The 15,064-nt window shown below is 48.1% G+C and overlaps 1 protein-coding gene across 1 annotated transcript; it reads left to right on the top strand.

Annotated features, from left to right (window-relative positions):
• Nucleotides 1-1,834: 1,834 nt before the first annotated feature.
• LOC134412988 (mast cell protease 1-like) lies at nucleotides 1,835-12,970 on the top strand. Its single transcript, XM_063147003.1, has 5 exons — nucleotides 1,835-1,931; nucleotides 9,317-9,464; nucleotides 9,973-10,114; nucleotides 10,353-10,607; nucleotides 12,219-12,970. Exons 1-5 carry the CDS (start codon nucleotides 1,871-1,873, stop codon nucleotides 12,348-12,350), a joined length of 738 nt encoding a protein of 245 aa, XP_063003073.1. The 5' UTR covers nucleotides 1,835-1,870; the 3' UTR covers nucleotides 12,351-12,970.
• The last annotated feature ends 2,094 nt before the right edge of the window (nucleotides 12,971-15,064 follow it).

Raw genomic sequence — 15,064 nt, 5'->3', positions numbered from 1 at the left:
ACTCCTCTTGAGTAAAGGTGTACATGTGAGCAAACACTCTTCAGGTAGCACTGATGGGCTGCAACTGAGTTCTGTGTGGGGCTATGAAGGGTCTGGCGTATAAGCCTTCAGTTCTATGCAGAGAGCGCTGGAACAAGATCTGTGTATCAGCGCCTGCCTAGTTTTTCCCTGGAACTCCCTGTGTTTGGACTGCCAACAGTGTGATACGGCTGTAAGAAAGGCAAATGCTATTTTGGACTGCATTAATAGAAGCCAAATCACGTGAGGTACTGGTTCCTCTCTATTCGGCCCTGGTTAGGCCTCATCTAGAGTATCGCGTCCAGTTCTGGGCTCCACAATTCAAGAAGGACGCAGACAAGCTGGAGCGTGTTCAGAGGAGGGCAACCAGGATGATCAGGGGTCTGGAAACAAAGCCCTATGAAGAGAGACTGAAAGAACTGGGCACGTTGAGCCTGGAGAAGAGAAGACTGAGGGGAGACATGATAGCACTCTTCAAATACTTGAAAGGTTGTCCCACAGAGGAGGGCCAGGATCTCTTCTCAATCCTCCCAGAGTGCAGGACACGGAATAATGGGCTCAAGTGACAGGAAGCCAGATTCCGGCTGGACATGAGGAAAAACTTCCTGACTGTTAGAGCAGTATGACAATGGAACCAGTGACCTAGGGAGGTTGTGGGCTCTCCCACACTAGAGGCCTTCAAGAGGCAGCTGGACAACCATCTGTCAGGGATGCTTTAGGGTGGATTCCTGCATTGAGCAGGGGGTTGGACTTGATGGCCTTGTAGGCCCCTTCCAACTCTGCTATTCTATGATTCTATGATTCTATGACTTTCCCTTTGGTAATGATCCTTAATTATTCTGTGGAGTGATGTACTTGCACCATGGCAATCAGGACAGTGGTTCTCCCGGGCTTCAGAAAGGGATCTTCCCCAGCCCTCTTTGCCCCTCCCATTTTTTCCTCCCAAAAGCCCTTGGGAGCAAGGTGATGTGTCACTCTGATGGGGGGGTTGGGGAAGCAAAAATGGCAGCCTCCATTGGGAGGAGCCCTTTTTGAGTATAGGGATCTTGCGGGAGTCTGGTTGGGGCTCAAGCTTGGTGATTTCTCACTGGTTTGGCCCTCTGGACACCCATTCTTGCTGAACTGTACATGAATTAAACAAATCCTTGTGGTTTAATTTTGCATCTTCGTTATGACACTCTGTGTCGCTCTCAATTCCATTTCAAGCTCTAAGCCCAGTCCCAGTTTGAATTTGCAGGCCTACTCCGTGTGGGGACATCTGCCCCTATCATTGAAACCATTACTTTAAAAGTGATTTATACTTTGTTAGCCCCTTTGAAGATCCCCAGGTGGAAACGCAGAGGATAAATAGTACGATGAAACTGCGAGTTCTCGACAAATGGGTTAAAATAGGTTGGCTCCAAGACAAAGAAACAAAGCAATTCACTTTGGAGTGTGTGAAAACAAGAATGAGCAGCCCTGGTAGAAGTCGGCCTGCTTCTGCGAGGAATGTTCTTTCACCAGATTAGAAAGATCTCCTGCAGTGTCGGCACACGCTGTCACATCCACTGAGTTGTGGAGTGCCTCTCTCAGCCAGTAGGGGGCAGGATGGATTGCCAGCTGGAAATTTCCCTTGGACCACATATGACCCCAGGACCTCCTATCATCTTGCCCGTTACCCCTTCTGAGAAATGAGTTCTGTCCTGATTATTTTGGCCCACAACCTCAGAGATGGGAGATCTGAGAGCAAGGAGATCATGCGATGTGGTTTCCAACTGTCCATCGCTGGCCTATAAAATATGATTATGCATGTTGAGAACCACAAGCCTGATCGCCTTCCCTCAGCGTCAGACACCCAATCTGGGGAGCAGAAATGGAGCAGCGATGGTCCTTCTTCCTCTTTGCCCTAATGACGGTCCACTTGGTCTCTGGTGGTGAGTGGAAATCTTTGCAGTTTGATCATGAATTCATCAGGCAACTTACTGGTTAATTTTGTAAGGAATTCTTTTGAGGGCCAAAATCTCAGATGGGTTACTTACAAACAAAAACACAGGGATGGATCCAAACTTAGGGCATGTCTAGACAAGGCGATTTCCCGGGGATCACCCTGGGATCATCCCTGTGCCTCCACATGATGCACAGGGGATCCTGGGGGCAGGAAGGGATGATCCCTCCCTTGCCCCGGGATAACTGGGACGGCTTTAATCCCGACTTTTCCGACGGTCTCAGGATCGTCCCAAGACCATGGGATGTGTGGGCAGCCATCCCGGTTTCATCCCGGCTCCTCATGAGTAGCTGCAAGGATCCTGGCACAGGACACGGAGCTCCTCAGGAGGTCCGTGCCCATTTTGGGGGGAGTGGGGGGAGCGGGAGGTTTCACTTCAAAAAAATAATAATGGCGGGCACAACGTCCTCCGTCCTCCGAGGATGTTGTGTGCCGCATGTAGACTGGGGGGGGGGGGATCTTGCGATCATCATATTGTAAGATCCTCCCCCCTCCATCGGTAGGTCTAGCCATGCCCTTAGAGAAGACAAACTGAAATCAAGGGGGCTCAAGTTAGCCATGATTTCAGTGGGTCTACTCTAAGTATGACTAAGTTCAGTTGACTTTGTTGATTTTATTTTGAATTCTGTGTCTCTTTCCTTGGTTTTCCTTTTTACCTCTCCCCCACCCCCCCAGAGAAACTTTCTTCTATTTGGACATGTGGCTGCATTGTTTTAGAAGTAAATCTCTCTCCAAACACATCCCCAAATGAAGGGCTGTGTCTCACGTGTCTTCACAAAGTTGTGTTAAGTTCTATACGTCTGGGTGTTGGTAAGAAAATCCAAAGGGCCTTCTGGTGCTGCCCCGGGGCAAATGGCAGTGGAAACACAGGCTGTGGGGGATGGTGGGATTATGCAAGAGATGGGGGTGCTCCACCCCACCTTCTGATGTACAATGGGGAGGGGATTTATGGCCTTCCGTTCCCCATCCCCAGATGAAGCCTCTCCTGGTCATCCTGGGCTGGATGGTCTTAAGAGGCTGCGTGGTGACTTCACCTTAGCAGCCTCCTTTAACCCCCTCCAAGAGTCTTCCAAGCTCCAGGCTTCACAGGGGCTGAGGGGTGGACCATCCCACTCTCACCCTCTAGGCTAACAAGACTTCCCGTTTTCGCTGCAGCATGGCTGGATGTCCTTTACTGCCCAGAGCAGCAGGGGGATCTCATTCCCAAACAAGATGGAGAAATCAAACACTTAAAAAAATGTCCTGGGGGTGAGATGAAGGGAGTTGTTCTTAGCAATACAACTCAGAAACTCTCCAACCAGTGGGACAAACTAGGGTGTGTCAGGAGTTTCATTCTCACTGGTAGCAGCCTATTCCTTTTGAGGGGGGAATCCTTCTAGCCCAAGGGGTCTCCCCAGATCTGTCACACCGTCTTCAATCCTGAGTCACCCCACTGGTCCATCTAGTTCCGTATTGCCCCAACCCTATCTGGGAACCTCCGCCATGCTAAGAGAGGCAGTGTGTTGTAGCGGCTAGCGTATCGGACTGGGAGTCAGGAGATCCGGGTTCTAGGCAGGATCGAAATCAATTAAACAATAGTCAGAAACAGCCTTGTATCGGGGGTGCAGAACCTCTGTCACCTGAGGGCCAAATTTCATTTCAGAAAAGCTCTCACAGGCCACAGGCCCGTGGATGGTGGGACCAAACTACCAGTGTATTTTGGCTTAAAGCTCTTAACTGCTAGGAACTCAGCCTTCAGAGAGGTATTTCAACCTATTAGAATGGGGTGGGTGGGACTGCACAAAAGCCAGCAAACAGTAAAACGATCAGCAGTCAGGTGAAAAGGGCTGGGGCCAGGTGACGGGGATCCACAGGTCATGGCCTCAGAGGAGAACCCAAGAGGGCCAGATGTGCTCCCCCGGTCTCAGGTAGAGAGTGGCTTTCTCCCACCACCTCCTCCTGGATCCCTTTATGTGGACACGATGGGGATTAAACCAGGGGCCTCTTGCATGCAAACAGCAACTCTGCCTCTGTCCGCAGAAGGTCCAAATTCCGTTTCGGAAAAGCTCTCAGGGGTGAAAGGGGCCAAAGTACCAAAATATCTATAGGGACCATATGACAGGAAAAACCCGGATTTGTCAGGATTTTTGGTAACAAATCCAGGAAGGGAGGAGAAATTACAAAATTTGAAGAACAATCCAGATTTTTCCCATCTTCCCCAGCCAAAGGGCAGCTCTACTTTAGTGGGAATTAGAATCATAGAATAGCAGAGTTGGAAGGGGCCTACAAGGCCGTCGAGTCCAACCCCCTACTCAATGCAGGAATCCACCCTAAAGCATCCCTGACAGGTGGTTGTCCAGCTGCCTCTTGAAGGACTCTAGTGTGGGAGAGGCCACAGCCTCCCTAGGTAATTGATTCCACCGTCGCACTGCTCTAACAGTCAGGAAGTTTTTCCTGATGTCCAGCCGGAATCTGGCTTCCTGTAACTTGAGCCCGTTATTCCGTGTCCTGCACTCTGGGAGGATCGAGAAGAGATCCTGGCCCTCCTCTGTGTGACAACCTTTTAGGTATTTGAAGAGTGCTATCATGTCTCCCCTCAATCTTCTCTTTTCCAGGCTAAACAGGCCCAGTTCTTTCAGTCTCTTTTCATAGGGCTTTGTTTCCAGACCCCTGATCATCCTGGTTGCCCTCCTCTGAACACGCTCCAGCCTGTCTGAGTCCATCTTGAATTGTGGAGCCCAGAACTGGACGCAATACTCTAGATGAGGCCTAACCAGGGCCCAATTAACAAAAGGGCAGCCCTGACGTCCTGTTGCTTTTGTAGAAGGGGTGTGGCCTCATTGATCAAGGGGTGTGGCCTCATTGCTCTCAGCCATTACTGGGGGCCTGAAGGGGTGTGGCCTGATTGTACTCAGGATTCTTTCAGCAACCCTGATTGCTCTCAGGGTGTGGCCTCATTGATCAAGGGGTGTGGCCTCATTGATCAAGGGGTGTGGCCTCATTGCTCTCAGCCATTACTGGGGGGCCTGAAGGGGTGTGGCCTGGTTGTTGTCAGCAGCTGTGTAGGTGGGGAATTTCATTCTGTTTTCTCTTTGGGCTGCAGCAGAGTGTGAGAGCACGTGCTGGGGGAGGCGGGGCCGCTGTGGCGAAGAGGCTGCAAGGGCAGCCAGGGCTTCCCTTCCTTCCAGCTGGGTTGGTGGTCAGCCCTAGCGGTGCCTGCTTCCCCAGTCTCATTTCCAAGCAATCGGCCCAGTTGCAGGAGGGGCCGTATAGGTATACAAAGGAGCTGCAGCAGCGAGGAGGATGGGGAGACAACCGTAAGTTCTCTGCACTGTCGCCTTTCTTCTGGTGAGGATTTCTGCCTGAGCTCTTAGCAGGGTCAAGGTTTCTCGGGGAGGCCACCAGGGCTTTCCTGGTCCCAGGTGTGGTTTGGGGTGGTTTGGGGGGTGCAGGGTTCAGCCTGAGCAAGCCCCATTGAGTGCTTGGCAGGGGCGGCAGCAGCAGCAGCAGCAGCATGTGCCCGCTCCTCGAGGCTCATTGTGTTTGGCAGGAGTTGTTCAGGCAGTTTCAGGAATATCATCATCCTCTTCCTCCTAGTATGATCTTATTATTTTGTTTGTTTGTTGCTGGTGGTCAATTGTATATCTCAATTGTATATAGGTCTGCTCCAAAGTAAGACCCATGCAAGCATGCATATGTGAGAGAGAAATGGTCCCTCCTTTGCTTTCAATGTTGCGGGGGGGGGGGGGGAATGTTGGTGGCTTGAACTTCTTGTAGATTTGGTTGGTTTGGTGCATCATGCACTCAGTCACACTGTGAATATGTGGTTTTTAGAATTCTTTCTTTCTTTCCTTTTGGTAGTGCAAGTTAATACGTATTTAAATTATCTCATGCTAACCCTCTTTCTTTCCTTCCAGTTTCTTCTCCTTCCTCCATGATCAGCTACAAAGACACACACACACACACACACACACACACACACACACGTTAAGAGTCAAAACTTCTTTTGAGGTGCTGAAATGCACACACAGAGAAAAATGCTGTCATACCCACACACACACACCCCTTGTTAAAAGTTAAAATTGCTCTTTGAGATGCTGCAGTTCTATCAAACCGCTTTTAAACACACACACACACTTTTCAATGCAACCCAGTGCACCTACACTTCTGCTATTGACTTTGAATATGTGATTATATGGAACTTTCTCACTGTTGATGTATGGTCTCCCCCAAATGCGGGGGGGGTGGAGCCTGTTTTGAGGGGGGGTTGTATGAGAGTTCTGGAGGGAAATGGGTGGCTAGAGAGGCATAAAAGGAGTTCCAAAGCCTGTGGGATTTGCAATTTGGAATGGGATGGAATATCAGGAAAAAGGGAGGAAAAGAGAATAATTGGAGTATGGATCACCTAGAAGGGAAAATAGAAGACAGTGCAAATTCTCTCTCCTTATCTGCTGACTTGTGAAGTGATGGGGAGCTCTGCTGAGCATCTTCTCTGGGAAAGAAGGGAGAAAGATTAGGGTGACCCTATGAAAAGGAGGACCGGGCTCCTGTATCTTTAACAGTTGCATTGAAAAGGAAATTTCAGCAGGTGTCATTTGTGTTTGTGGAGAACCTGGTGAAATTCCCTCTTGGTCACCACAGTTAAAGTGCAGGAGCTATACTAGAGTGACCTAGGGGGATTCCACACGTCGTACTGAGGGCGCTTCCATGCGCCCACAGTGCGCCCCCAAAGCAATCGTGTAGCTTGCCTGTTCGAAGAGACGATCGTGTAGCTTGCCGCCGCTGCCACCCACCTCCCTCCTCACCGGCCGGGTCGGAGAGCTCAGCGGAAGAAGGCGGGGGTGGCAGCGGCGGCGGCAAGGACGTCTCTTCGAAGGCAAGCTACACGATCGCTTTGGGGGTGCACTGGGGGCGCATGGAAGCGTCCTCAGTATGACGTGTGGAATCCCCCCAGATTTAAAAGAGGGCAGGGCTCCTGCAGCTTTAACTGTTGTGATGAAGGGGAAATTTCACCAGGTTCCCCATATATACGAATGACACCTGCTGAGATTCCCTTTTCAATACAACTGTTAAAGATACAGGAGCCCTGTCATGCTTTTCATATGGTCACACTGAGAAAGTGGGAAGGAAAAGGGGGGGGGGCTCTTGTGTGCAGAAAGGATGGAAGAGGACCTTTTCTTACAGGATTTAATAATCAAAATAAAACAAGTCTTTCTTTTAGGATTGCTCTGGGGGAAATTGATTTTTTGGGGAAGAAAGAGGACAATGGGCTCTTCTTTCTTTGCTGAAGTAAGGAAAAGATGGGAGTTGATGGGGACATCTCTCTGGCTTTCGCAAGTCCAGGTGAGCAAGGTGACAAAAGAGTAATGTAGGCATGCTTGCTTACACAATATTGGGTTTTCAATATAAAAGGAATTGGATTCTTTATTTTCCTTTCCATTTGGCTTAAACAGAAAGATTTAGAAATCAAGTATTTCATGGTGGGGCTTCTCTGGTCGTTTACTCACTGCAAGCAGAAAGCTAGCACAGCAGGGACCTTATGTAGAGATAGTCCTACGATATGTTGGTTTTACTTGCAAGAAGGATTTTTTTTGGGGGGAGGGAATCCGATACATGGGTGCATGTGGAGATGATGCCTTAATCTGTAATATTTTTGACCAGGGATAGGCAGCCTGATGCCCTCCCCATGTTTTGAAGTCAACTCCCATCATTTCTGGTCATTGGCCATGTTGGCTGGGGCTAATGGGAATTGTAATCCAAAAGCAGTCCATCAAATGTTAATTTCAGATACACTGAATGTCTCACTTGTTCTTTATTTCAGTGATTTTAAAATTAAGATATTATGTGGAACAGGTTTGTGTTAATTGTGAGCTGTGGAACCAGACATGTGACCAAAGCCACGCCCCCTCGGGGGCTGGGCACGTTGCAGCGGGCACGCCTCCTTGAGCATCAGCCATGTTGTCCTCCTTTTTGGTTTCCAAAATAAGGTCACCCTAATAATTATGAAATGCTCAGTTGTGTGGCAATGTGTGGCATGGAGGTTCTGAGCTATGAGAAGAGCTTTGTGTTGCTAAGCAACAGGAGATATAAACACAGCTTGGAGCAAGTGGGGAGCAGGCCATTGTAATATATCATTGTAACAACAAATGAAGGAATACAGCACATTTATGATTTGGTTTTTTCCCCCTTCTCTTTTTTTCTTTTTTGTCTCCTTTTTTCTTTTTAATTTTTCTTTCTCTACTTTGATTAAGGTTCTTTCCCCTAGAAGTTGTATCAATCAACTTTTATTTTTTCTTCTTTGTATATTATACATATTCACATAACTGTTGGTTAGATATTAATTGTTAGGGGATTGTTTGTATTCATTCCTTTTTTGTATCACTTTAAATCAAATAAAATTAGTCCTTGCAATATTTTTTTTAAAAAGTTCCACCGAAATCGCCATAGAGTAACTGCAAATGTCACTGCCATGGGACCAGTCATCCTAATGGCAGTAGCAGCTGCAGCCAAGGATGTGCGTTTATTGAAAATGTCCCAGTTTGACCAGAGAGAAGGTAGCAGAACAATTGGGAGGCAGGCAGGTAACAACGTCCAGCGAGGAAACAGGTAGTGGTGAAGTAAGTCTGTTCATACCTGTATTTAAGGGAATAAGTTTAAGCTCAGGGAAGGACAAATCTGTCTGTTTCCTTCAATTTCTCCTTTGTCCAGTCTTAAGCTGGGTTCATCCCAAAATGTGGGTGGGGAGTTTGTCCACAAGGAAAAACACACGCGTATTTGCACACATTTCTCTTAATACATGCATTTGTCCATGCAATTGTGCATCACACACTCATTTCTTAGCAAAATATGTCCCTAACAGAATGCATTTTTAATATTATTTTCAATAAAGTATGGGGTTTTTTTGTGTGCACTTTCCCCAAATATATGCAATTTTTTGTATGCACTTTTTAAATCAGCAAATTCTGTTGCAAAACCTCAAAGTAGTGCGAATTTGGAAGGATAACCATTTCACTTTGCGTCTTAGCTTGAAATTGTGAAATTAGATGAGTTTGTAATTAAAATGCAACGTGTCTCCCCCATCCTAGTTTAAGCATCTGGGGTCTGGTATCAGGCCGAGTCAGTGCCCCTGTTTTCCAACTCCAAGATAGAAGTTACCATTGCCTCAGTTTCCAGGTCAAGAGCTTTCCAGGGCCACCTGGCTGGCTACTACTGGAAGACAGAAAGTCACACCAACTCCTACCTTAAGTTGCCTATCTTCGTGCTCAGATAAAGGGTGTTGTTTTGCAGTGGGAGGAGGGAGGGAACCCACGGCTCAGTTGGGTCTCTGTCTCGCAGGCACTCTGCACGGCCGGATCGTCGGAGGGCATGAAACCAGGCCTCACTCACGACCTTATGCAGCAGCTCTGAAAGAAAATGGACATTTTCACTGTGGGGGGTTCCTCGTGGCCCCCCAGTGGGTGATGACTGCTGCCCACTGCAATGGGTGAGTTGTTCTAACAGGCCAAAAGCCAGGCCGATGTTAAGGACACCAGCCGGGGCCCGTTGACTCAAGCCCCTGGACCTACTCTCCTTCTTCCCCATTGCAACCTGCTAGTTCCCTGCCTCTGGCAATGGCAGTGGTGAGAAGGAGGAGCAGGAGAGCCCTCGGCCTCCTTGCTCCCTGGCTCTCTGCCGGCCAAGAAAGCAAAGGGCAGCCATGATGAGAAAGGAGAGGGGGGCCAAGGTAGTCTCACGGTGGGCGTCTTGCCAACGGCCCTCAGAAGCACGGATCCAGCACAGAAGAGCTCCCTCAGGAGGGAGCTGCTCTCTGGAATAAGGAGGGGAGGTGGGGTCCGTGGTGGCTGGGAGATCTGGGCCCGAGAATACTGCAAGCGGGCAGAAGAGGTCTGGCACACACAATCGCTTCTGGCACACCCCATGGCCTCCACGTAGGTTTTGAGATGGAGAGCGTGGCCTGAGCAGACTTCTGTCAATTCTGTTATTGGTCAAAGAAACCTCAATGTCATTCTGGGAGCTCATGATCTGAATGCCGTCGAAGACACCCAGCAAGTGTTCGGGGTCGAAAGCTACCACCAGTTTCCCGGGTACAAAGTGCATGGAGATACAGCATTCAATGACATCCTTCTTCTAAAGGTAAGAGAAAGACCACCCACTGGTGCTTCCCCCAGTGCACTATGGGGCCGGGCCCTGAGGAGTTTAAGTGCCGAGCAACTGTTTTGCCTCCAGTCTGAATTACGCTGCGTTGCCTTCCCCAACCTGAAAGCCACCAGATGTATCAGGCTGCAACTGCCACAATTTCCCTGGAACACATCTGGCGCTAGAGGTGTTCTGTTCTAACACGGTCCCCTCCACTCTTCTTTCTTTCCGAAAGCTCGACCATCGAGCCAGGCTGAACAAGTACGTCCAAGTCATCCCTCTTCCAACGACTGAGAATGACCTCCCAAAGGGCACAGAGTGCTTTGTGGCTGGATGGGGACGAATTGATGACAGGATGGATGCCTCACCAAAGCTTTTCGAGACCAACGTCACCATCCCCGGCCGCAGGATGTGCCTCCAGTTTATCCGGGAAATGACCGATGAGATGTTGTGTGCTGGCAGCCCCACCAAGCTCTGTGACGTCAGCAACGTGAGTGCCGCCATCTTGTTTTTTTATTATTATCATCTCCCACTAAAGAGATCGAACTTCTCTGGCATCATCTCTTGCCTTATTTCAAGAGAGAGCTTTCCTTTCCTTTGTGTAATTGTCTCCTTGACTCCTCTTCAATACTCTGATATAATTATATCTTTGTGCACATGGAGAATTACATTCTCTTCCAGAACATTTGAGAACTACACGTTCAATCGCAGCTTTTAAAGCTCAGCTAAAACCTTTTCTTTTTCCTAAAGCTTTTAAAACTTGATTTTGCTCTGACTTTTGTACTGCCTGTTTGGTGCATTCTCTTCCCCTCCTTATTGCTTTATTATGATTTTATTAGAATGTAAGCCTATGCGGCAGGGTCTTGCTATTTATTGTTTTACTCTGTACAGCACCATGTACATTGATGGTGCTATATAAATAAATAAATAATAATAATAATAATAATAATAATAATAAAAGCCATCGAGCACAATTGCCTGCCTCAGTCTAGGGCAGCCTTATTCACCAGCCTGATGGTGCTTTCCAGACTACAGTTCCCAGAATTCCTGATCATTAACCATCCTGCCTGGTGCTAATGGGAATTGGAGTCCAAATGATGAGGAGGGCACCAGGTCGAGGAGTCTTATGGCCCCCATAGGCAGGGCGTGGAGAGAAACACACTTTTCCCCCAAGGGAGGAGGGGGGAAACACACAATTTTCCCAGCCTTGGGGGTGGGGGTGGGGGTGGGGGTGGCGGCTGCGGCTGCCCAGATCTCACAAATCTCGCGAGTGCTTGGCAGGGGTTCACCAGGGCTGCAAACACCAATGGGCAGAATGCTCCTGGCATGCGGCTACCAAAACAGCCATGTTCCCTAGTGCTTACCCATGCACTTCATTTGGTAGGGGGACCCAGAGTGGACAGGAGCCCCCAAGAAGCACAGGCGCTTTTAGGCCAAAGGCTTCCATCCAAAAGAGCACAACCCAATTGAAACCCCTACATTTTCAATTAGGGGTTGAGTGGCATAGATCAGTGACCCCACCCCTCCTTGGCATGTAGAAGGCCCCCAAGGGCAATACCTAGCATCTCCACGAAGTTAAAGGAAGCCGGATTCCAGCTGGACATCAGGAAAAACTTCCTGACTGTTAGAGCAGTACGACAATGGAACCAGTGACCTAGGGAGGTTGTGGGCTCTCCCACACTAGAGGCCTTCGAGAGGCAGCTGGACAACCCTCTGTCAGGGATGCTTTAAGGTGGATTCCTGCATTGAGCAGGGGGTTGGACTCGATGGCCTTACAGGCCTCTTCCAACTCTACTATTCTACGATTCCATAAAGGGCCAGGTAGCAGGACAGGGGAAAGCAGCTTGAGGTGCTGCCGGTAAGTGCAAACCAGCCTGGTGTGTGGAGGTTCTGCAAGGAGAAGGGAGTTCCCCACTGCAACTATGTTTTTTTGTCTTTAAATGGGAAGAATACATTGCATGAGAGAGACACAAGGAGACCAGAACCAAAAAGCCTTTCAAAGGAAGCAGCTTCCTTGCATTTTAATGCAAAATAAACCATTCCAGCCTGTCAAATCACCTTTTTTCTCCTCTCCTTTGGTTCTTTCTACCAACATTCTCAGGGGGACTCCGGAAGTGCCTTGGTGTGCAACGGGGTGGCCCATGGAATCGTCTCCTATGGCTTTCAAGTCCCACCATCCGTTTACACCCGGGTCGCTGCCTTCCTTCCATGGATCAAATCGATTCTCAAGTAAAGTCTGAGAGGAAGGAAACGCCCACCGGATCCTTCAAGTCCATCCCAGCTTTTTCTTACCTGCTAGATTATGCCTTTTCCCCCTCCTAGAGAGAGTTCTGTGTGGTCTAAAAGGCTTAAGGCAGATGCAATATGGCATTGGCTCCTTCAGGCATGGTGTGAGCCTGGTGTTCTCCTGGCTCTGGCATGAGAGTGAGGTGTCTTAGTGTTGTAACAGACACTGGCCAACCAGCTCACCGAAAACTTGCTTTTTAGTAAACTTACACAATTGTTTGTCATTGTTGTCATTGTTTTTCTTTACAGAGTTTAATCCTGGAAAGATAATTGTTCATATCTCCTGAACGCATGCAGATTTTGTATTAGGAGGGGAGGTTGGTTTAGACTAGAGGATCTTCCAAGATTCTTCCAATTCTATGCTCCTATCGCTCCATGAACAGCTTTTTTTATGGTTCTGTACTCAATACACATGCATTGTGCCAACCTTGAAAGGGATCCACAGGGCTCAGTTGTGGCTTCTTCTACAAAATTTGTTTGCATTTACTCATGTCTGTCTTTAAGTGAACTCTGTCTTGCATCCCTCTATCTGCATTGCAGGTGAAATAAACACACGCTGGCATTTCAGACCTGTGTCTTCATTATGACAGCCTGTGTCCCTCTCCGTTCCACCTGCTCACTCTTCCTGCAAGCTCTAAGACCCCCCCCACTCCCCAATGAAATTAAACTAGGTCTGCTCCATGTGGAGACATCTGCCTTTAACACTGAAACCATTTGTTTATATTTTGTTAGCCCCTTTGAAGGACTCTGAGGATAATTGGGTTAATTATCAATTAATGTTGATAATGTCAATTGATAACGTCACTTATCGTTGAGGATAATTGGGTTAAAATGGGCTAGCTGCAAATGGAAAAACAGCCCAGAAAAACAAACAAACTGTTCACTTTGGAGTGTGTAAAAACAAGAATGAGCAGCCCTGGTAGAAGTCGGCGTGTTTCTGTGGGGAATGTGCTTTCACCATATTAGAAAGATCTCCTGCAGCGTGTGCATGTTATGTCACATCCACTGAGTTGTGGAGTTCCTCTCCCAGCCAGTGGCAAGGTGGGTGGGGATGGATTGCCAGCTGGAAATTCCCCTTGGACTGTATATCAGAAGGGATTTTTTTTAAAAAAAAAATCCCTCAAACCATCCCCATAAACACCCCCACCCCTCTGATTCTGCATTAATCCGCCCCTGCACATTCATGGAGGGAGCTTTTATCCCTTACTTTGCTGATGGGCATATCTCTTTAATGAGCTCTTTATTTTGGTTCGCTGGAAGGACTTTTATTGGCCTTCAACATTGGTGAGCTGAACTTGAAATTAGGAATTAATCTCCCTCCTTGTCACATTTGCCAAGAGAGTCGATGAAAATAAGAGATAAGCATGTCATCAAAGGACCAGTTACAGATTACTTGGGTCTGTGTGGGGTGTAAAATATGAGTCCAGAAACCAGAGTGGGTGGGGAGAGATCCAGGTAGGTGGTGTCTGCTCAGAGACAAGCTGAAATTTACTGCCAAAAGTGCCATAAAACCCCAGGTCAGTCTAGAAATGTTTTTGGTTCTCCTTAGACGCACTGAGTTCAATGAGCGCTTGAGAAGCCTACCACCACCACCCCCATGCTGCCCCAGCCCCTCCTCACCTCATGCAAGTGCAAGAAAGTTGTTTTTTTGGTGCAGATGAGGTGTGGCAAGTCTGTGCAATGTCTTTGTTAGCTCTAGGGTGGGGGTGGATGGATGGGTGGGTGGGTGGGTGGGTGGGGGAGAAAGAGAAAGAGAGAGATCCTTCAGAGATTTGTCCTTGTGTTGTTGCAAGAAAGGAAGGAGAAGGGATTCAAATAAAGACTTGGAACAATTCTCAGGTAGCCTGCCTTTATTTGGGACAGAGGGAAAAGAAAAAGAAAAGGCTCTCCTTAAAGCCAATTTGGCAAGCATCCGTGTTGCATATTCTTGCATTTTCACCCCCACCTTAAAAATAAAATAAAAATAAAACCATTTTATAGTCTCACACAGCTCTGCATCAGCAAAGTAAAAGATAAAAGCTCCCTCCATAAATGTGTAGGGGTGGATTAACGCAAAATCAGAGGTGTGTGTTTATGGGGAGGGGGAACGGTTTGAAGGGGGATTTAAAAATTCCTTTAAAAATCAACAGATGAAGGGAACTGCTTCAAACTTGGCTGCCTAAAGCCCTGCTTACGAACGATCATGGTTTCATCTCTTTATCTTTAAAAATGAGGGAGCTATAAGCATTTTGGTTAATTTCCATAGGCTATAATGAAGTGGTTATCTGAAAAAGGAACGGAGGCGGCCAGGTCCATCACAAAATCCATCGAGAACTAATGAACTGGAGGGGGGAGGAGAAAGGGCGGGTGGGGCGGGGTGGGAGAGCGAACAAGCCACGAGGTGAAATAGCGCAACAAAGCACTAAGTGAACGTGACCAGCCTTTGCTGCGCTATTAGGGAAAAAAGTAGGTGTGATGGAGCTCTAGATACCAAAGCCTAGTGCCAGTTCTTCTATAGGCAAAACCAGTAGCACCCCCACACACAAAAAGGAGACTTCAGCAGACTTGAAGACCTTTCCAAGAGGATGCTCTCTAGGAAAAAGGCAAAATAAATTGGGGGAGCCCCACCCTTTCCTCCCAAAATCCAGGGCAATGCGCTCATTGGCCATGGCATGCTCACTC

The sequence above is a fragment of the Elgaria multicarinata genome, chromosome 23 (assembly GCF_023053635.1).
Source record: "Elgaria multicarinata webbii isolate HBS135686 ecotype San Diego chromosome 23, rElgMul1.1.pri, whole genome shotgun sequence".
Taxonomy (NCBI): Eukaryota; Metazoa; Chordata; class Lepidosauria; order Squamata; family Anguidae; genus Elgaria; species Elgaria multicarinata.
The sequence above is the reverse complement of the archived record's forward strand: the minus strand, read 5'-3'. Positions and strand labels throughout refer to the sequence as shown.